The sequence below is a fragment of the Eschrichtius robustus genome, chromosome 11 (genome assembly GCF_028021215.1).
Source record: "Eschrichtius robustus isolate mEscRob2 chromosome 11, mEscRob2.pri, whole genome shotgun sequence".
In the NCBI taxonomy this organism is placed as follows: Eukaryota; Metazoa; Chordata; class Mammalia; order Artiodactyla; family Eschrichtiidae; genus Eschrichtius; species Eschrichtius robustus.
In genome coordinates this window covers 66,415,202-66,438,959 of record NC_090834.1, presented here as the reverse complement: position 1 = coordinate 66,438,959, position 23,758 = coordinate 66,415,202, and the positions used below count along the sequence as shown (strand labels likewise).

Here is a 23,758-nt window from a genome sequence, read left to right as displayed (position 1 = left end):
CGTATTCTTTCAAATCATTCTGAACATTTTTATTATTCACTTTTCACAAATGGGTTTATATTACGGAGACTATTCTTTTTCATCTAATGTATTTTGGGAAGATATGCTTATTTTTTTAAAAAGCAGTATTGTATCCAAAACTATGGATACACTGTTATTTTGCCCCTATGAATATGGAATATTTAAATTGTTTCAGGTCTTTTCTGTTACAAACAATGGTGCAACAAATGTTCTTGTAAGTACATGTTTGCATACTGTGTCAGCATATCTATAAAATAAATTCTTAAAAGTTGAATTACTGGTTTGTGAGAATGTGCCTTACATATTTTGATAGTTTATTGCCAATTTATCCTCCCATAAAAAGCAAGTAAATGAGAGAGCCTGTTTCCCCATACCCTCACCAACACAGAGTTTTATCAAACTTAAATTTATGTCCATCTATTAGGTGAAAATTGCCAACTCATTGTTTTTGATTTGGATTTTATTAATTTTGTGAAGTTGAGCATCCTTTTATAGCTTTTTTATAAAGATATAAAAAATTTTTCTAATTAAAACAATTTATTCCTTGGAACATTACAAAATAAAGAGTTCTAGCTATTTACGAAAAGTAGAAAATGATGACCGTAAGTTAAAGACCCAGAATGTTTCCTTTTTGTTTTGCTGATTTTATGTTTCATACTCTCTTATCCCAACTCATACATATCATTCATTTGTTCATTAAAAAATACTTGTTAAAGACTTATTGTTTACAGAATACTGATAGGCACTGTCCTTGAAAAGGCAAATTTTGTTAGATGAGGATGTATGTTTGGGTTCCTATTTGCAGGACCTGTCTACTAAGATTAAATCCAAATCTTAGTATTTGACCAATGCTTCTCCTCTGTGAGTGTTCATTTTTCCAGTTTTTCAAAATAAAGTAGTCTCAAACTGTTAGTTAAACAAGTGGAAATTTATTAACAAAAAGGTTGGTTTTCTACTTATGGTAGCCTCAGATTATCAGCCTATTACTGCTGCCTTCTTGCCATTTGCTGCTTCATGGTTGATGAGTTCAGGGTGTGACCCCTCTTAATACAGCCGGTAAAGGGAGTTCAGAGGTTACTGTTCTGATGGTGAGGTGTCTCCACAATCTCCAGTGTCTGCCCTAACAATTCCACCCATTTTTGTTTGGTTGGTTCATGTGTAATTTCTCTTGAGCCTAGAAGGCTCATGACACACAGCTCTGGGCCACTTATTCATTGGTCAGTCCAAGTATCTGATGCAATTCCTCCTCCAACTGTTAGCAGGCAAGAAGGGGCTAGTCTAGTAAGTTACTGGCTGGACTTTAGACAAGAGGGAAAGTCTGGAATCTATACCAACATTTGTGCCCTGTTTGATATCACAAGGGAATATAGGAAGCATATAGTTAAAAATTTATAAATGGTAGAGTGTTTTTGATGGGATAATGACCCTATTCTAGATCTTTTGCTCTTCTCCCCAGTCTCTTTGCAATAAGAAATAGAGTCATTTGTAGCATGTCAGTCACCATGCTTTTGGGTGTATATATTGATATATGTGAACCAAGCACTTGAAAGCTGGCTAGAAATGCAGATTCAAGATAGTACAGGTAATCCTTGCTTTGCACAGTAGTGCAGAACCGTAAAAATAGTGCAGATTGAAGCTGTGCAAAATGATTTTAATAATCAATGGGAAAAATTGTGCTTTTTCCATGCCCTTTAAAATTTTTTGTTAAACATTAAAAACTCCCTAACTGTTGGTTCTAAATATATAGAAAGAATGAAACAAAAGTAAAGCTAATTTTTTTGCACTGTAATTTAAAACATTAGAAATATTGAGAGTTAAAGTGTCTTATTTTGGGGTTAAAAACTTATCAAGATTAGTTTAAACAGTGCTTGCCTTCCTCTTAGCATACATACAGAGGGGAGCATCTTTTTTATGCCTTGGTGAATTGTCATACTGTTTTACAAGTTTGGATCAATTACCAACATTGTATCCTTTGTCTTTTCAATGTCTTGAATATCTCTGAAAATTCTTTAAATGTCAAGTTTTTTGTGAGTGTCATTTTCTCTGAAGCATCTTCATCCTTCCTCATTTATATTGATAAGTTTGCCTTCACTAAGTTCCTTTGGTTGCACATCTAGATTCTCACAGTGGCAGTGGCAGCATTCCCATAGTCAGCTGTTTCTTCTATTACTCCATTTACATTTGATTCAGATTTTACTCCCAGTATTATCACTTTTAATTTCTTTGTTGCAGTTTCATTTTTGTTGGCAAATTCCCTGCGAGACAAGGAGGCAACACAACTGCACACACTGCTGTCTGTGTGTGAACTGAATAGCAGATGCACAGTGTCCAATCACCAACAGACTGTGAAAGAAGTGACGTGATTGGTCACTGATCATGGTGCAAATCTGTAATTTACCTGGTGATTGTGGATTGAAGAGCTAGCAGTGAAGTTTGAACTTTATGCAATTATAGTTAATGTACCATGGTGACTGAAATTTGAACTGTGTTGCTGAGGGACTGATATTATTTAAGTCATGATGACTAAAATTCATGCATATCAGGACTGTGCAAAGCAAAGACTGCCTAAATAAATTGGCTATCACATGGCACTGATTGCATATGATCTGTGTAGTAATTACAATTTTGTTGGGTATGCTGATTATATAGTGGGCTCACTCTTTATAAGGTTTTTTGGAGGTGACTTACAGAGTGTAAATATTTAATCTGTCTATATCAGGACAGGCTAGATGATGCTGTGGTAACAAGTGTTCTTTTTTTTTTTTTTTTTTTTTTAAACTGAATTGCAGAGCATGAATTCGATTGTTTTTTTTTTTTATAGCTACTTTATTTATTTTTATTTATTTTTTTGGCTGTGTTGGGTCTTCGGTTCGTGCGAGGGCTTTCTCTAGTTGCGGCAAGCGGGGGCCACTCTTCATCGCGGTGCGGGGACCGCTCTTCATCGCGGTGCGCGGGCCTTTCACTATCGCGGCCCCTCCCGTTGCGGGGCACAGGCTCCAGACGCGCAGGCTCAGCAGTTGTGGCTCACGGGCCCAGCTGCTCCGTGGCATGTGGGATCTTCCCAGACCAGGGCTCGAACTCGTGTCCCCTGCATTAGCAGGCAGATTCTCAACCACTGCGCCACCAGGGAAGCCCACAAGTGTTCTTTATGCCTTCCATTGCACATTGGCTGGGAGGAGGGGAGCAAGCTCTGTTTTACTTTTTCTTCACTCAGGGACCCAGGCTGAGGGAGGCTCCATCTCTGTGCTTCTATAGTTACTAAGGCAGAAATTGAGAACATGTAAATTACATGCTCTCTCTTCAAGTTTCTACCCAGAAGTGATACACACTATTTCAAATCACATTTTACTGGTCAAAATAAGTCATATCATCATGTTCCAAAACTGGTGGAGAAGCAAAATTCTACTATGTGCCTAGAAGAAATGACTCTAGATCCAAAGAGTTAACTTGTAGAGAGTTTATCAGGGAAGAGCAATTGAGGACTGGGATTACAGACATAGATGTCAGATTGTCTCTGTTTTCTAATGAAAGAATTAAGTTGAGGCAAAGTTGTGTGTACTAGTATTCCAGGAGCCTGGACACTGTGGGTTAGTGTTCAAGGTCATGATGAAGCCAGGAAGTTATAGTAGAGGCTAGATGAATCACGGGTCAAGCAGGGCTGCTGACAGAGCCCTGAAGATCAGAACTCATTCAGATGAGAGCTCTGAGACTATCTGCCATTCTAAACAATTTCAACTTCTTTTTGCTCTCTGAGACTTCATCTGTGCTTCATTTAAGTTGACAACATCTTTAGAAGTTCTGGGCTACTTGACGGAGATGACTGTCAACTTGAGCCTTGACGGAAATGTAGGCTACGGGTTGGCAGAAGGCATAGTAAGGGCTTTCTGGGAGTAAATGGGTAGAGGCTGCAGAAGTGCGACCAAAAGTAGGATGCTATGAAAGTAGTAAGAATATAGACCTTCTTAAAACAGGACGATGTAGAAGAACCACAGGGAATGAATAAGCATAATGATCCTCACTTAATTATTACTATTCCATGCTTAATATTTGTCTGTGTCTTTAACCACGAATATATTAAACTCTACAAATCCTCAACAGTGTACTCAGATGGCTGCCCTTAAGATGCCTGGCCTCATACTATTCTGTATCACTGTTGCTTAATGCTTCAATCCACCCACATATCAAATTAACTTAGATCACTCCATAGTTGTTCCCACACCTAAACGTCCTGTTTTAATCTAAATGTGACCCAAACTTCTTGTCCAAACTTTCTCTACTAGTCTGAGTTAGGAGCAAAACTATTTAAGGCATACCTAGTCTAGCAGGAGGCATTTAAGAATGCATTCATGCATTTCTTGGCATTAAATGGAATATTAGATTTGAGACAAATATAGTTAATATAAAATGGTCAATTTTAGTATGGTATAGCCACATCTGGGGTTAAAACAGTGCACGGAATCCATTACAATCAAATGACCACATTGTATCGAAATCTTCCAGTCAATGAAGAGCTTTCAAGTCAAACATCTATATTCTTGGACACGACACCGGACTAATCAACTGAATTTAGGTTTTTTACCTAGCCATTTTGATGTTATATAGGCTTACCCTTAGTGTTGGACCCAGTAGACTTTGGGCAACTTCTTTCATTCTTTCAGCTTCCCTATTAATTTTCTAGGAACAGCACTGTAAGGGGGTCTTTGGATTCCAGGAACTTGCCCTATCTAGTGGTTCTTTCACACAAGCATGCTGCATTATTCTTTTAAACCAGAATATTCTCCCATCCCTAAATTTTGGCACATTGTAAAAGTATTAGTGAAGAGGTCTGAGACATGCCAGTACAAGGAGTATGCTCAAAAGGGCATCCAAAGTTTTGCTATTTATTCAGCATTATAATTTTTCCATGTGACTTACTGAATTTGTGAGACTATATTACTAAAATATGTAAGAGCCTTCAGTTTTCTAAGCTGTTTATAACACCAAAAATTCATTGTTAATATTAGGGCAATATACTTTCTTCGGCGAGACCAACCAATGTGTTAGAAATGATGAAAGAATGGAAAAATAACCCAGGAAGTGATGAGGAAAGTACAACAGACCAAAAGAACAACTGGTCCGGTCAAGAAAAGTTGAAAGGTTACCAACCCAGCAGAAGTATCCATGTCAGTAACTCTTCAGATGAAGAGGAAGGAAAACAGGTAGGAAGAACCAACAAAACAAGTAGGAAGAACCAATTGTTCCATTTCTCCAAACTGTAAAATACCTTCACAACACTTGGAACATTTTTTTGCAACTCTTTTTTGTTGTTGGTTTTTAATGGTTTGTAACAAAGGAGACCTGCATGATAAAGACAGTAAAGTTCTTTCCTCCCTTGAAACTATCATGATTTAGCAATGTGGCCTACATGCTTATTTTAGGATCCATGATTATATAGGGCAGGTGTCTGCAAACTTTTCCTGTAAAGGAACAGATAGTACATATTTTAGGCTTTGTGGGCCATAATAGTCTCTGTCACAGCTTCTCAACTCTGATGTTATAGCATGAAAATAGGCATAGACAACAAATGAATGAGCATGGCCATGTTCCAATGAAACTTTATTTACAAAGACAGGTGGTGTGCCAGTTTTGGCTAATGAGTCACGATGAATAATTTTTGTATTTTACCAGGCTACACAATTTGGAATGGGTTTATGTATTACCTAGAAAAAGACTTACTAAATTATCCAGTTAGTCGTTTCCAATTTTATGGTAGCTAAAACTGTTTGTATAGTTTTATTATTTTACCTTATTAGATCTGAATATAGTTTTATTATTTTTGGTGAATAAAATTTAGTAACATTTTGATTAATTCTAGATTGTGCTCTGCTAAACTGATATCGTGACAATTTACCCAAACCCTTTTTTTCTTTCGTTTCTGTGTTTGAGGAAAAATTTTCTGTATGTTTGTTCTCTTTCTTGTCTTGAGATCTAATCAGCATATTTTAGCTCTTCTTTAATGATTGAACATGCTGCCAGTGGGGGCTGTATTTACCTCCGGAGAGCCCAGACTTCTTGTGAGGAGGTGCTGCCTTTCAGTTCTCCAAGGCCTAGAGACGGGCAAGTGGAGAAAGGAACAGAGAGGGTAAATCCTGACCCACAGCCAAGAAGGTGCAGCGTGGCTGGCCCACACCCTGCCATGCTAAGAATCCTGTCAGAAATTTGCGGAAAGGGACCCAGTAGAGTGATCTGGCTGATTTTTATTTACTCATTGGGAACTTCTTTGTCTACTTGATAGCAAATGTCTAGATAATAAGCTTGACATTTAATTATTCAGATATTTTGAAGTAACCATATTTTTACCATAATATAAACATAAGTTTATTGACTCCCTTTCATCCTCTCTAGTCTGTTAACAACTCCTGCAGTGCTTAGCAGATGTGTGTATTTTATGTTCTTGTTAAAAATATCCTAAAAACCCAGTGTTTGCATTTCCTCATTTATAGTTTGAAAATTTTCCTGTTAGCTGACTTGGCATTTTATACACACATATACATGTGCACACGCACACATACGTACACATACTCACACACATATACATACACATGTATATATACTCACACATGCATACACATACATTACACGTATTACATACATGCATCTACTGTATACTCACATATATACAAACACAAATCCATACATACACATGCATATGCACATTATCTTTTGTAGTCTTGGATTCTGTTTGGCACTGAATCTGACATAAAATATCCTTGTGAACCAAATGTTTGGTTGTCTTCCATCTCCTTTTTCATTGCTCTGTCACTTGTCTCCACTATCCTCCTCCTCTTACCCCTGCAAGTCACAGAGTGATGGGACTTGCCATGCTGTTCTCAGCTACTTCCAATTAGGGAACAGAAGAATTGGAATTTGAGGCTCTTGTGGATGCTAGAACTATACTCAGTGGATTGAAAATTTAAGAATATAGTTTTCTACTCATCAACAAGAAGAACCTCTCCACAATCAGAGCTCACCTGCAGTAGCACAGGCTGGGCCATGGATAGTAAACCCTACCTTTCAATCATTGGAAGCATTCATGCAGACTCTGGAAAGCTACTTGTTATAAATGCTGTAGCAGGAATTTCTCCAAGATGGGTAGGAGTTTGCCCTGGATGTCCTCTAAGGGACGTTCCTGTGCTTAGGTTTTGGCTGTGATATCTTGGGAGGAATACCTTACCTTATTTGGGAATTTTTCTGAAAAGTGTTACCCCTTAAAAGAAAGACTTCTCATCCATATTAAATTTTTCACTGATTTTTATGAATAAATATGTTACTTTGTTAATTATATTGAAGTTGAGTTTATGTTAAGAAATTACTTCTTTTATTTTTTTCAAATCTTCCTTAACAGTAAATAGTGGAGTATAAGGCCTAACGTGATAACTGAAAAGAGCGTAGGCCATTTAGTCTTGAGTTCACACAGGATTCATATAGTAACTAATATTCTTAAGAGTGAAATTTTAATTTTATTAAAAATCATTCTATGAAGGGCTTCCCTGGTGGCTCAGTGGTTAAGAATCCACCTGCCAATGCAGGGGACATGGGTTCGAGCCCTGGTCCGGGAAGATCCCACATGCCGCGGAGCAGCTAAGCCCGTGTGCCACAACTACTGGGCCTGCACTGTAGAGCCTGCAAGCCACAACTACTGAGCCCATGCACCTAGAGCCCATGCTCCACAACAAGAGAAGCCACCACAATGAGAAGCCGACTCACCACAATGAAGAGTAGCCCCCGCTCGCCGCAACTAGAGAAAGCCCGAGCACAGCAACAAAGACCCAAAACAGCCAAAAATAAATAAATAAATAAATAAATAAATAAATATTTAAAAAAGAGAAAAAAATCACTCTATGAATATTGAAATATTTCCCATGGGAAAAATTTATTTGTTAAAATTAGATTATATGGATAATTTGATATAAATAATTTACACTTATGAAATTAAAGAGATGTATATGATTCTTTTTCCATTAAAATATTTGACATTTGGCTTTACTTTAAATGGAAATCTGCCAGCAGTCCCTGCTTTCCATTGTATCATTGTTCTCTCTTCTGAAGAATCTCATAAATCCATCTAGAGCTCCTGATTTTGTATTTCTCACAGCCAGTGTCATCATAATTTTTAGATAAGTGGCAAAGCACTTGAAAACCAGCAGAGAAAGTGAGGAATTATTAAAAACAAAAACAGTTGAACCAAGCACCTTCCTCTTTCTCTGAGTAACTGTTCCTTAGTTCCAAATGCCCTGGGCATTATGGAAAAATACAGTGTGTATCTCCTCATTGTTCATGTTTGGACTAAGGTATCACACTTCACTTTTTCAAACTTATTTTTGACTAGTTGACATTTGTTAATGTCCTTTTTTTTTCTTTTCATTCTCAACCTTTAGTCTGTTTTAGGTAATTGTGTTTTTTGAAGATAGAAGTGTTCTCTCTTATATATCTTGTATTTTACAGGCTGAGTACATCTAGATAACATTTTGTGTTATTGGAAACCCTCTAAATTCCCTACAATGGGTTCTTAATCTATTCTGTCAGACAGACCCAAGACTTAATTCCTACAGCAGCATTTACTCATCTTCAAATGAGACACTTAGCAGACCATTGCTTATTGCAGGAACATGCCTTTCGATGTTCGATTCTTAGTGATTTCCGATAAGTAGTACAGTACTTTCGTTGTTCATTAAGCTCAGAAAACAATTGAAGAGAAATGAATGTCTGTAATTAAAATGCACCCCCCCCCCATAACCATAGAGGGAGGGACTAGCAACTCTGGATGTGATAGAAGCATATTTGCATTACAGAATTCTTGCTTCATAAAGGAAAAACTTCTTAGTTGTTAAATTGTTTATTGAACACAGTCTTGAATATACTTGTTTAGTGAAAATGGAAGATTTTTGTGATCATTTTTCTTGACTGAAAAAACATGGCCTTTACAGAATCATAGGAGATGGTACGTGTAGCAGATACTTTATCTAGTCTAGAAAGTAGAAAGGCAAGCTGGCTTAGAAACTTTGAAAAGTTATTTTGATCAATGAAATGTATTCATTAGCAGTTCTTCAAAGTCAAGGAATATTTGAATTTAAATAAGATTGAAATTAAACAGTTGAACTATGTGGTATATTGACCTGTTGCTGTGAGGAAAAGGTCAAGTTTTCTTAGTATTTTAGTTGAGTAAGATAAAAATTTTCTTTTCTTAACATATTAAATCTTAGTTCCCTGAGCCCATGTGAATCATGTGAAAATTTGGTGGTGCTTCCATGTTTATGGCACACTTTTATACTCCAATATTGAAGCATTGTAATCTAGCATATATGCCCAAGCATTCCATTTAAAATATCCTACTGGTTAAAAGCACAAGCTCCAGATCTAGGCTGCCTGGATTCTAATCCTGGCTTCACCACTTATAAGCCTTAGGACCTTGGGCAAGTCTCTAGGCCTCTGTTTCCTCATATCTAAAATGGGAAAAATAATGACATCAACCAAGAACTAAATGAAATCATGCATGTAACACTCTTGACATATAGTAAGCACTCATTAATGTTAGCTACTATTAATTTTATTATTATATTGCTAAAGAACTTGCATAGAATATTGCTAAAATTGCATGTTCTTTCCTGTCTGTTTTAAGGCTCCTTTGGGCATAGGTGTGGGAATAAACTAATGAACAAACAAAGAAATACCATTTTCAAAAGTGGGAAGATGATGCTTCCAACCTCATTTGCCCTCTGAGTTTGGTGAGATCCCTAGGGCACTGTGGTAGATTGGATTATTTTTCCCAATTATTTAAAACCTCTGTAAGGGATCTGTACATTCATACCCTTTGCCATGTGGTTTTTCTCCCTATTAGAGTAGATGTATATTTTCTCACCTCACTAATGTTGATCTTAGCTATATGACTGACTTTAGCAAATGAAATGTTAAGAGGTGTGATGTAAGCAGAGACCTTAAAAATGTTTGCATGATTTAGCTTGCTCTCTTGTATTTCTGCCACCTGCCATGAGAAGAACATGACTGCAGAAGCCACAGTTCCTGGAATTATGAAGATCTGTGGACAGACTTGAACCCAATACAAAGCCTGAAGTCTAGCCTAGCACCACCAAGCAAAAATTAATGTTTATTGTTATAACATACTGAGACCCTTATAGTTCTTTGTTAGGTAGTTGTACAGAAAAGAGTTAACATAGCAGGCCTAAACTGCTATCCTTGAAAAGGCCTGCTTGCCAGGTTGGCCCTTGGCTGGCTTTTGGGAACTTAGATTTTGGGACAGTTGCTACCATTAACTGATAAGAATGATTAATTGTGCCTAAACTGTGCAAACAATATGGTTTATGCTGAACACCTGCTTTCCTTCTGGGAGTCTGGGATTTTGCTAGGTGCTAGGCAGAGGTTGCCTACATGACCAGCTCCCAGTAAAAACCCTGGGTGCTGAGTCTCTTCAAGCTTCCCTGGTTGACAGCATTTCACATGTGTTGTCACAACTTGTTGCTGGGGTAATTAAGTGCATCCTATGTGACTCCTGGGAGAGGACTCTTAGAAGCTTAAACATGGTTTCCACTGGACTTCTCCTCAAGTGTCTTTTCACTTTGCTAATTGTGCTCTGCATCCTTTCACTATAATAAATCATAGCAATGAGTACAACTATATGCTGAGTTCTGTGAGTCCTCCTAGTGAATAATGGAACCTGGGGACCTCCCAAACACAGTAGCATAGCTGCAGCAATAGCTGACTAATACAGGTACTAGTTATTCATTGTGCTAACATGAATTTTGACCTGTTGTTGTTTGATCTAATGCTATTGGCAGTTCCAGTTGCTAGTTTGGATTCATAGGCTTCCATAAACAATAAGGCTTTTGTCTGTACTTCTATTCCCAGTAGAATCTCCTGTGTAAGGCTTAGGTTTCACCATGGGTTTAGCCAGACGTCCATGGTTGAAGGGATATATTAGTGAATCCTTTCCAATCATTTCCCTACTCTCCCAAGCCTGGCTTCTGCTCAGCTCCCCTTAGAGATTATAGCTTCTAGTGTATGCTATGTATATTTTCCCCTGTGGAGAACCAACCCATTGGGTTGGGTTATAAAAAATATTGCTTCAGTTTCAAATGTATTAATTTGGTTCCACTCATCTCTTATCCTGCCTTTATGCTATAATTGTCACATGTATTACATCTATGTAATTATAAACCCTACAAAACAATGTTTTAATTTTTGCCCTAAATAGTTGTATTTCCAAGAAATTAAAAGGAAAATTGTCTTTTATATTTACCCAGATATTTACCATTTCTGATGCTCTTCTTTCCTTTCTGAAAATCTAAGCTTCCATTTTGTATCATTTCCCTTCAGCCTGATGAACTTCCTTTGCATTTCTTGTATTGCATGTCTGCTAGTGATGAATTCTCTCAGTTTTCTTTTATCTAAAAATGTCTTTATTTTGTCTTAATTTTTTTTTAATTTTTATTTATTTATTTATTTATTATTTTTGGCCATGTTGGGTCTTCGTTTCTGTGTGAGGGCTTTCTCTAGTTGCGGCGAGTGGGGACCACTCTTCATTGCGGTGCGTGGGCCTCTCACTGTCGCAGCCTCTCTTGTTGCAGAGCACAGGCTCCAGACGCGTAGGCTCAGTAGTTGTGGCTCACGGGTCTAGTTGCTCCGCGGCATGTGGGATCTTCCCAGACCAGGGCTCAAACCTGTGTCCCCTGCATTGGCAGGCAGATGCTCAACCACTGCGCCACCAGGGAAGCCCTGTCTTAATTTTTGAAGGATGTTTTCTCTGTTTACACAGTTCTGGTTTGACAGGTAATTTTGGTCCACACTTTAAAGATGTTATTCTGCCTTCTGGAATCCAGATTCTCTGATAAGAAGTCACTGATAATTTGAACTGTTCTTTTCGTATATGTAATGTGTCACTTTTCTCTGAATGTTTTCGAGATTCTCTCTTTATCTTTGGTTTTCAGCAGTTTGACAATCATATTGCTAGGAATGTATTTCACATTTATCTTGCTTGGGATTTGCTGAACTTCTTGAATCTGTATTTCTGTCTTTTGCTAAGTTTGGGAAATCTTGTGATTACTTTTTCCTTATTTTTTCCTGAGACTCTTAATTACTCATATGTTAGACCATTTGATATTGTTCAATAAGTCCCTGAGGCTGTATTGATTTTTTTCAATCTGTTCTTTAAATTGGGTACATTCTATTGATCTATCTTCAGTTTTACTCTTTGCTCTGTTGTCTCCATGTTCCTGTTAAACCTATCTGGTGAATATTTAATTTCAGATATTATATTTTATTCTAAAATTTTCATTTGGTTCTTTTTATTATTTTTCTTTATGGAGAGCTGCTTTATTCATCAAATAAATTTTCACTTTACATCATTGATAATAGTGATCATAACTGCTTTAAAATCCTTGTTTGCTAATTCCAATATCTGGGTCATCTCAGGGTCTGTCTCTATTGATTGTTATTTCTGTTGAGGAATTTGAGGAATTTTGGATTGTATCCTAGACATTGGGAATGTTATGTTGTACCGGCTCTTGATTTGACTATGTTCCTCCAAAAAGTGTTGACCTTTCTGTTTTAGCAGGCAATTAGTTGATTGGATAAAAACTGAAAATTGCCTCTTAGCCAGCAGTTCAAATCTTAGGTTGGTTCATTTATCTTTAGCTGAGCAGAATTTAGGATTCCCCCTTTCTGGCTATCTCCTTTAAGGAATTCCCTCACTATTCTTTGGTGTCTGTGGTTGCTTTGAATTCCATCCTTTAGTTCTTTAGATCAGAGAGAGAGAATTGTGAAAGCATCTGGGGTAGAGGGTGGGGGCACATTGCCATCAAAGGAGCAACTTTTGACATCCCAACAGAAATAATGGAAGCCAGAAGACAAAGGAATTATATTGTTAAACTGCTAAATGGAAAACAATACAAAACAAAAAACCTGCCAACTTGGAATTCTGTATCTGGTGATAATTTCCTTCAAAGATAAAAATAAAAAGGTTTTCAAGTATGTAAAAGATGAGAGAATTTTTACCAGCCTATCTTACTATAAGAAATACTAAAAGAAAAGTTTCAAGGTGAAAGAAAATGATCCCAGATGAAAGTAACTGTAGGAAAATATGAAGGGCATTGGCAAGAGTAAATATGTGAATAAATATAAAATAATGTTGATTGTTTAAAACAGTAGCAATAATAATAAGAACTAAGCTTTCATCTCAATAAGCTAGAAAAAGAACATCAAATTAAGCACCCTCCTAACAAAAATAGTAGGAAGGAAATAATTTTGAAAAGAACATATTATGAATGATTTAATGCTAATACATTGGAAAATTTATATGAAATGGTCAAATTCCTTTAAAATACACAAAAATAGAAAATTTAAATAGTTCTATTCTTATTTTTAAAAAACTGAATTTGTAATTAAGAACTTGCTGGTGTAGAAAACTCCAGTCCCAAATGATTTCACTGGGTAGTTCTTCCAAATATTTAAGAAGGAAAGAGGAGAAAGCTTATGACACAAACTCTTGAGACTATTTCCCAATTCATTTATAAGGAAGGCATAACATTATGATCAAGTGTATAGTATATTCCAGGAATGTAAGTTTGGATTAACATCCAAAAATCCATCAATGTAATTCACCATATTAATAAGTAAAGGAGAAAAGCCATATAGTTATCTCAATAATTGTGAAAAAAGCATTTGATAAAATACAACACTCAAGCATGAGAAAAACCCTCAGCAGATTAGGGACAGATGGGAACTTTCTTTTACGTACTAAGGGATTTTTACCAAAAGAAAAGAAAAGAAAACCCCTCTAAAGCTAATATAATTCTTAATGGTGAAATATTGAACACTTTTCCACTGAAGATAGGAGATAGACAAGGATGTCCTTTCTACTTCTTTTTAACATTGTACTACAGGTCTTAGCCAGTGCAACAAGGCAAGTAAAAGAAATAAAATTATATAGATTGCAAAGGAAGAATAAAACTGTGGCTACCTGCAAATGCCATGGTTGTGTACATAGAAAGTCCCCAGGAATCTTCAGAAATTGAACTTAAAGTGCAAGATGCAAGATTTGTATACAAAACAATTAATTGTATTTTTATATACTAGCAATGAACAATTGGAAAACAAAGCTTTTTAAACCATTTAAAATATTATTGTAAAACATAAAATATTAGTGATAGATCTAACAAAATATATGTGAAATATATATATCAACCCCCACACCATGTTGCTGAGTAAAATTGAAGAAGGCTGACATATATGGAGAGATATACCATGTTCTTGGATTGGAAGATTTGATACTATTAAGATGTCTCCCCAAACTGATTTATAACTTTAAAGCAACCCCAAGTGAAATCTAGGGCTTTTGCTTTTCTGATAGAAATTGACAAGTTGATTCTAAAATTTATTTGGGAATATGTAAGACTTAGAACAGCCGAAATAACATGAAAAGAACAAAGTTGGAGAACTTATATGATCTGATTTCAACATTTACTGTGTAGCTTCAGTAATCAATACAGTGTGATATTGGTTTAAGAGTAGATAAATAGATCAATGAAACAAAATCGAGAGTCTAGAAAGAGACCTACACTTATGAGGTCAATTGATTTTTTACAGATATTTCAAAGCCATTCAATGGAGAAAGGATAGTTTTTCCAATAAATGGTGCTAGAATAATAGTACATCTATATGGGAAAATAATAACTTTGACCCCCCTAGCTTACACTGTATACAGAAATTAGTTTAAAAGCTAAACTATAAAGCTCTTATGAGAAAACATAGGATAATATCTTCCAATCAGAGAGTAGTCAAAGATTTCTTAAAACACAGAAAGCCCTTTAAAAATGGATAAAATAGACTTCAGCAAAAGTAAACATATTAGCGCATCTAAAGCATATTAAGAAAAGAAATAGGCAAGCCACAGACAGGGAAAAAACATTTGCAATAAACATATCTGACAAAGGACTTGTATCCAGAATATAAAGACAATTCCTACAACTCAATAATAAAAAGACAACTCATTTTTTTAAATGGCCGTAAGACTTGAACAGACACTTCAGATAGAAAGATATATAAGTAGTCAATAAGCATATGAAAAAAAAGGGCAACATCATTAGTTATCAGGAAAATGCAAATGATATCAGGAAAAGTTACAATGACATATCATTACACTCTTTCTAGAATGCCCAAAATTTAAAAGGACTGACAACTCGAAATTTTAGCAAATATTGGAGCAACTGGAATTTTCCTACATTGCTGGTGGGAATACAAAATGGTGCAGTCCTTTTGGAATACAGTTGGGCAGTTACTTATAAAGTTAAGCATTTACTTACCATTTACCCAGCAATCCCAAATGTAAGTTCAAAAAAGGATTAGTAGAATATGTTTATAGCAGCTTTATATAAAAAAAGAGCCCCAAACTGGGAACAGCCCAAATATTCGTTAATAGAAGAATGGATAAACAAATAGTGACATATTCATACAATGGAATACTGCTTGACAATAAAAAGGAATGAACTACTAATACACAGATGAATCTCAAAAATGGTATAATACTATGAGAATCTATAACTATCTCAATAAAAATTTCAATTAAAAAAAGCATGTTAAGCAAAAGAAACAAGGCACAAAAGAGTACATACTGTATGTTATTTTATTTATATGAAGTTTTAGAAAAAACAAAAGTAATTTATGTTGAAAAATGTCAGAACACTTATAGCCCCAGGATGGGAGGGAGTTGACTGGGATGTGGCATGAGGGAACTTCTTGGTGAATTGTTCTATTTCTTGATTGGGGTGTTGGTTATATAGCTCTATTCATTATCAAAACTCATCAAACTATATTTTTGAGATTTGCACATTCTACTGTATGTAAATTATACTTTAATTAAAAAGAAAAGAGATATTTATATCTTTCTCTAATTTACAAGTTAGATTTTATTTTCATTAACGCCATAGAAGGCCCTGCTCTTTATGTGGGTAGGCTTATATAAGAAATCTATGTTTGGAAGTCAATTTCTCTTCTTCCCTTTGCTTTTTTTTCCCCCTTCCTCTTCCTTCCGAAAACCACAGGAATGTGAGAGAAAGTGGGTGACCATTGCAAGTAAAACTATAGCTGAAAACTTACATCCGAATATTCTGTCACTTGGACCTTGTGCAGGCCTATAATTTGAATGTGTGACTCTAGAAATGGTTGCTATGGTGATAAACCACTTGACTTAAATAGCATGTATTTTACTCAAAATTCAGAGAAATGGTAACAGTTTCTAGTAATTGTGCACTGGTATTAACTTGCAGGGATATGCCTAGAGCTTACAGGTTTTGCATCCATTATCACCAGATGAGTTCATCAAGTTAAAGTTATGCCAGTGAATAATGAAATATGTGTATTTAGCCCATTTTTTCTGGTTCTATATCTCCCCTTGCACACATGGAGCCCCCTTTTCAAGATTAATAATATCATCTGGAGAAATCAGGCCCAGGGTGCTGAACTACAAAAAGATGGAACCAGAGGGAACCTTGTAAGGTCATCTTTTCTATCATTGTGCCTCTAGTAGGAATGACTATTCTTCAGCAGTCCCAAATGGTAAGAGTCTGTCAAAGATGAGGAACAACTGAAATGGTGCTTGGGGGAGCCCCTGGTGTAACCATCCTGACTGCAGCACTCAGAGATGCTGTCTAGCTTCACAGTGCTGAAATCTTACCCCTTCTGCATTTTAAAATTGTGATTATATATATATATATGTGTGTATGTGTGTGTATATATATATATAAATATATATGTATATATATCATCTTATTCTTTATATTTTTAGGTTGAAGAACTCTCTCATAAAGAACCTCCACCCATTAGCACATCAGTAGCCTGTCTGTAAACCTTCTCTGGTCCCTTTATATCTATTCAGACTGGTTGCAGTATTTCAGATATGAATTCTTCATGATAAATAAGGATAGAAGAATTTTTTTCTTTGATTTCTAAGATGCTTTCTGATGATAGCCAGGTTCTCTTGGTCACTGTGAAATGGTATATTACACCAGTATCTTTAGAGAACAGTTTACAATGATTTTTAGATCCTCTCTTGGAAAACAGTCTACAGTGTTTTTTAGATCCTCTTTTGGACCGATAATTATGACCAACAGTCTCATAATGATCATTTAGATAGACTCTTTCCCCCTAGAACTGAATATTGAAATTCCTCTCTCATCTTTCTCCCCCTTTGTACAATCTTATGGGAGCTCATCACCTTCTATACGCCTTTCATGACCTGGAAGATCTTAGTAACTTCTATAGCCTTGGCAATTTCACTTTCCATTTCTCTGTTCTATTACTTACAAAACTGTAAAATTGCATCAGTTACAGCATAGATCCCTGAAGAATCCCATCAACTATGAGAGAAGAAAAATAGAAACTTAAAATTTAGGTAACCTATAACCTACAGAGGAAATCCTTTTAAAAATCCTAGAGAAAAGCCTAGAAGTTGGAATTTGCCTTGGCTGTTTATATTCCAAGGAGATGAGAGGCTTGCTCTTGGTGAAGAAAGCTGTAACTTGGCCTGAAGGGCACCGTGTGGGCCAGCCTGCATCCATGTTTTATTAGCATCAGAGAACAGTTTTAGTGAGGGGATATTTAAGAAGGGAGACTCAGTCTTTAGGAAAGCTCTTAGGATTCTGATTCCTAAATAATGGCATCCTAAACTTAACGAAACTGCAAATTAGCAAAGAGAAATGGTAAAGTACATACACACATAATATTTTACAAGGTACACGCATATACACAGAAGCTTTTAAGCATTTGCAATAAATATTTGCATATAGGTAAATAGACTTGCATTGATGTTACCAGGGAGTTAAGGAAAGAACATTGTGATTTGTTTCCATGCAGCCAGTTTTAGGCTGATTTTGAAGCTCAATTAAAATATGGTTGACTAAAAATATTTGCAAACAATACTACCAACAAGGGATTAATTTCCAAAATATACAAACAGCTCATACAGCTTAATACAAAAAAAACCCCAAAGAACCCAATCAAAAAATGGGCAGGGGCTTCCCTGGTGGTGCAGTGGTTGAGAATCTGCCTGCCAATGCAGGGGACACGGGTTCGAGCCCTGGTCTGGGAAGATCCCACATGGCGCGGAGCAACTGGGCCCGTGAGCCACAACTACTGAGCCTGCGCGTCTGGAGCTTGTGCTCCGCAATAAGAGAGGCTGCGACAGTGAGAGGCCCACGCACCGCGATGAAGAGTGGCCCCCACTCGCCGCAACTAGAGAAAGCCCTCACACAGAAACGAAGACCCAACACAGCCAAAAATACATAAATAAATAAATAAATTTACTAAAAAAAAAAAAAATGGGCAGAAGACCTAAATAGACATTTCTCCAAAGAAGACATATAGATGGCCAAAGACACAGGAAAAGATACTCAGTATCACTAATAATTATTAGAGAAATGCAAGTCAAAACCACAATGAGATATCGCCTCATACCAGTCATAATGGCCATCATTAAAAAGTGTACAAATAATAAATGCTGGAGAGGGTGTGGATAAAAAGGAGCCCTCCCACACTGTTTGTAGGAATGTAAATTGGTGCAGCCATTATGGAGAACAGTATGGAGATTCCTTAAAAAACTAAAAATAGAGCTATCATATGATCCAGCAATCCCACTGCTGGGCATATATCCAGAGAAAACCATAATTCGAAGAGATGCATGCACCCCTATGTTCATAGCAGCACTATTTAAAATAGCCAAGACGTGGAAGCAACCTAAATGTCCATCAACAGATGAATGGATAAAGAAGATGTGGTACACACACACACACACGATGGAATATTACTCAGCGGTAAAAAAAAGAATGAAATAATGCCATTTGCAGCAACATGGATGGACCTAGAGATTATCATATTAAGTGAAGTAAGTCAGACAGAGAAAGGTAAATATGTAATATCACTTACATGTGGAATCTAAAAAAATGATACAAGTGAACTTATTTACAAAGCAGAAATAGACTCACAGACATAGAAAACAAACTTAGGGTTACCAAAGGGGATACTCGGAGCAGGGGGAGAGACAAATTAGGAGTTTCGGATTAACATATACATGCTACTATGTATAAAATAGGTAAACAACAAGGACCTACTATATAGCACAAGGAACCATACTCATATCTTGTAATAACCTATAATGGAAAAGAATCTGAAAAAGAATATATAACTGAATCACTTTGCTGTACACATAAAAGTAACACATTGTAAATTAACTATACTTCAATTAAAAAAAATAGATTCATGATAACCAAAAAAATGTTTGACTATATTAGTTTTAATATGTATTAAATACCAAACTGAAAAAGAAATAAGAAAATAGGTACTCATAATGTTGCTGGTAAGAGTATAAGTTGGTACAACTGCAGTAGAAGGCAACACGGTGATGTCTTTCAAAATCACAAATCCATACAACTTTTAACTCAGAAGTTCTACTTCTAAAATATATATCCTGTAGATATATTTACACATGTACACAATGACACAAGTACAAGGTTATTCACAGCAGCATTATTTTTACTAGTTAATATTGGAAACAACCTGAATGTCCATTATCAAGGAACTGGCTACATAAATTATGGTACATTCAAACAAGAGAACACTGCATAGCTGAAAGAAGAATGAGAACTCTTTTATGTATTGACATGGAATGATGTTCAAGATAATTGTTAGTTTAAAAAAATCAAGGTGTAAAAGAGTGTTTACAGTGGGCTACCATTTGTGTAAAAAAGTGAGAGGAAAGTGCGTCAATACATGGATTAGATTGAACCATATAAAATTGCCATTATTAGGCTGTTTTGACCTGCAAAAATGATGACCACTTCCATTTGGTTCCACCTAATATTTGCTTGAAGTTACATAAAATCTCTTCGGAAATGTGCACTGTAAACTGGTAGTATTCGTTGTCTTGGATGGGAGGCAGAGCTGAGTTAACTAGGGGGCAAGGAGGAAATTTTGAACACTGTGAATATTAAATCATGGGGATGTACTACCTATTTAAAAACTGATTCACTTAAAAATTACATATAAGTAAATAAAATAGATAAATGTGGCTGAGTAATATCATTTTCTCATCTTGCTCTAGAATGAAACTGAGAAATATCATGTTCCTACACTGAAGCAACCAAACAGTTTAGTTTAGTTTCCTTTTTCCTTCCACTTTGCCAGAAGATTCTGCAAATTATCTTAAGATATCTTACCCAGGAAGAAATCAGAGCCTTTAGCGTTTTTGAAAAAAAGAAGACAATATCTATATCACTAATCCTACCCATAGAGACTTTCTGAGTATTTCTTCCCAATGACGTCAACTTCTGAGTCTACTTTAACGACTCAAGTACATTAATTAGCAAATGGAACAGTGAAGAAGAATGGAAATGTTAAACCAGATATGAATATGAACACGTTAAAAAGAAAATGACTGAGTCTCTATTCCTATTCTATAGATTATTTGTTGTAGTGGACATGACGAAAAGCATTTCCTCAACTACTCAGATGATAACTCAAGAGGTGGAAATGTCAAAAGAGAGAAGGTTAAACTTAGATTCACCTTTTAAAAGGATTTGTCAAGTGACTTAAATTTTTATGAATTGAAATGTCCAAGCTAGGGACCAGTTCTGTACTAAACAAAGCAGCTTGTCTTTAGCCAGACACTGGAACATCAGGGGTGTTGTACTCTCACCCTGTTGCTAAACGTAAGGAGTTTTCAAGGAGAAGACACAACCTGTATTACTGAAGGCTAACGCATTTTGTTTTCTGTTTCTTGAAAGAATACACAGAGAATCAACCCAGAAATTTTCCTGAGAAAATGAATCTATACAGAAAAGGACCTTTTTACATTTCCAAATGTACACAAATTAATTTTTCAATGTGCAAAATTACCAGCTCAAGAATTAGCATATACTGTTATAAAGTCATACAAAAATGATAGTCTGAAGAGGCACATATTTAAGGACTGTCTGCAGTAAGCAAACATCTCTTTTCTAGAAATATAGGTACCAAAAATCCATAAATGATCTGAGATTTTGCTGCAGCCCTGGGAGTTCATTTATTCATTGGACAAATATGTACTGCTACTGTGTATAAAACATGGTCACTTGTATCACAAGAGTGATCAAAAAACAACAACACACACACACACCAGGTTTATTTGTTTTGTGTTACATGTAATCTTTTCACATTCTTTGAAAATTGTTAACCTGATTATTAACTCATGTGTATGCTTTCAGTTAACCAGAGTATTAAACTTACGAGCCCTTTCCCAGCTCATTCTGTGTAAATGAGAACTCGCTGCATCTATAGCTCCGTGTCTCATCCCCCATCCTGCTTGTGCAGGTCTCCTGAGATGTTCTCTGCTGTTTTAGAACTCTATGCCCAGCTTCATTTAATGGGAAGTGAGCATTTTTAAAATGGGTCTAAGGTCAAAATGGACTCTGCTTCCCTCACAACAGCAGGATTAGAGACCGTTTCCTCTACTGTGGGGTGCAGTGACCTGAGAAAACACAATTGCCTGTTAAAATTCCTTCTACTTGTTTCGTGCTTTAAAGCTCACAGAGTACTTTCGTGGCCACTACCTTAGTTCATTCTCATAATAAGCCCATGTAGTAAATGTGCAAATACCATTTTCCTCATTTAACAGTGAGGCATCAAGACTACAAAAGGTCTTCAGACCTGCCCAAGTGGTGTGACTGGGGTTAGAAGCGAGTCCCTGGAATCAATGTAGAGAATGGTGAGCATGTGAGGAGTGGGCCACATGCAGTAACTTTATACCCAGGTTAGAAAGAATAATCATGATGTGCTTGTCAGGGAATCCATACAAATGTCAAAGCTCATCTAGAAATCTGTAAAGATGAATGATTACAACTATGTCCAGATGGACTTGCCTGTGTGAATGGTACCAGGTATTTACTTTCAGTTTTCAGGGCAGTGGATTTGAAGTTGTGCCTGTAGTTTGCTCTACCCCAGACACTAAACAATTCAGTTTTCTTGAAGGTGCTAAAGGAGCTTTCTTTGGCATTCAATAACAGTTTCACAATGTGATTAGTTTATATCTCACATCGGAAGAGAGCTCCAACTTGCACATCCTAGACAACTTTGTAGCCCCTTGCTTCTTTGAATTGATGTGGATTGCTTTGTGTCTGCAAAATTAATCCAAGCCTTTTTTTTTTAAATTTCTAGTCCACTGCTTATGAAAAGACTTCTGTGCCCAGTAAGAAGGAAAACATGGACGACTTGGACATGAGTTACTCAAGTCACATATCTAGCAGGCTCCCTTCAGTTGAACTCAAGGGAGAAATAGAGAAACCCCCCGCGACTTCAAGCCAAGGAACAGCAAGCAAAGGCACTGCTAAATCCATTGCCCTGCCTAGAACCAAAAAGAAACTCTAACAACGCTGAGCAGTACAGAAACAGAGCTGCTCTTTCTAGTGCAATGAGGGTTTAGGAGGGGAAAAGGACAATAGTATGCCGAGCTTTTAGTGTTTCAGCTGCCCTGAGCCCTGCCAAGTGTTTGCACCTGTTTTAAAATTGAAGCAGTCAACTCCAAAGTGGGGTTAAAGGACAGCCAGCAACAGGCTTGATGGCTTGTGCAGCTGAAATCAACTCAAGGTGTTTTCGAGAGTTGTTCAGAGGAGTGGATGCCCTCAAAGCAAGGCTGTGGGCACACTTGCCCAGTTGTACTTCAGATTCTTACATTTAGGCACAATTATTTATAGGGGAAACTGAGAGCCAGATATGGTAATGGAGGTTCCAAATGATTATGTGCACTTTGCACTAGAAGATTTGTTAGGAAATTACTAATAAACTTGTTTATAAGCGTAACAGCAGAAGTGCTTCAGCCATTCACGTGTGTTCTTGTGATTTTAGGTTGCTGTAGATTGTTTAAGACAGTTTATTTTAAATGTAGAAGAATAGATTTTGTAACTGTTTGCCATTAACATGCTGCTAAATTCCCAATGTATCGATTGAATCAATAAAAAACCAGATGTTACCCATGCACGTTAATTTTTACGTGAACAAGAGGTGACTATAATCAGGTCCTGTAAGCCCTAAAAAGCAAATTTTGAGCTTGGCCTGCTGCTGCAAAGGTAGGCACACATCTTTGGGGATGGTCATGAGGCTGGACACAGGGGAAGGTACATCATTCCTCTTAGTATTATAGGTCTCTCCTTTGCAGCTGGACAAATAGTTTTGTCATTCTAGGTCACACTGGGTGAAGAGATGCTTCCCTTGGCCTCACAGACAAACTCTGAGGAAGCAATTTGCATCTGCTTTTGCTTTATAAAGTAGTAACCTAGTTTCATTCCAGCTCCTCGTGGGATTGTCACTTAGGCCTCCAAAATGCCCCACACCTGGCCAGCTGAGCAGGTACTAGTTGCATATAAATCCCCTCAATGGCTGAAGGTAGTAGACGTGCTTCTAGTGATAAATTTGGAAGACACCGTCGAGCCTCCAAATGGGTCAGAGGTAACACTGATGTATGTTGCCCCTGGCTGAGTAGTTTGGCCAGTATTTTCTCAGTGCCTTCAATGTGCTTCCCCGGGGGAATCTGCCAGCTTTACTTTAAAACTGGAGTTGAAGCTTCTTCAAGGTCTTTCTCCTTCCTATTACTTCCAGTCCTGCCAGGAGCCCGTAAACCATCTCTCCGGGATTAGTGAGCCATCTTTGAGGAGTGTATTCTTTT

At 36.7% G+C, this 23,758-nt stretch overlaps 1 protein-coding gene across 2 annotated transcripts in view; it reads left to right on the top strand.

Moving 5' to 3' along the window:
- STK33 (serine/threonine kinase 33) overlaps window positions 1-23,024 on the top strand; it is a 78,111-nt gene extending 55,087 nt beyond the window's left edge. The window contains exons 11-12 of one of the 2 annotated variants that reach the window (XM_068556239.1): window positions 5,025-5,219; window positions 22,255-23,024. In XM_068556239.1, coding sequence (XP_068412340.1) covers window positions 5,025-5,219; window positions 22,255-22,464 — 405 coding nt within the window. In that variant the 3' untranslated portion in view covers window positions 22,465-23,024. The remainder of the gene's footprint in view (window positions 1-5,024; window positions 5,220-22,254) is intronic. The other variant, XM_068556240.1, reaches the window with a different exon arrangement.
- Window positions 23,025-23,758: the final 734 nt, after the last annotated feature.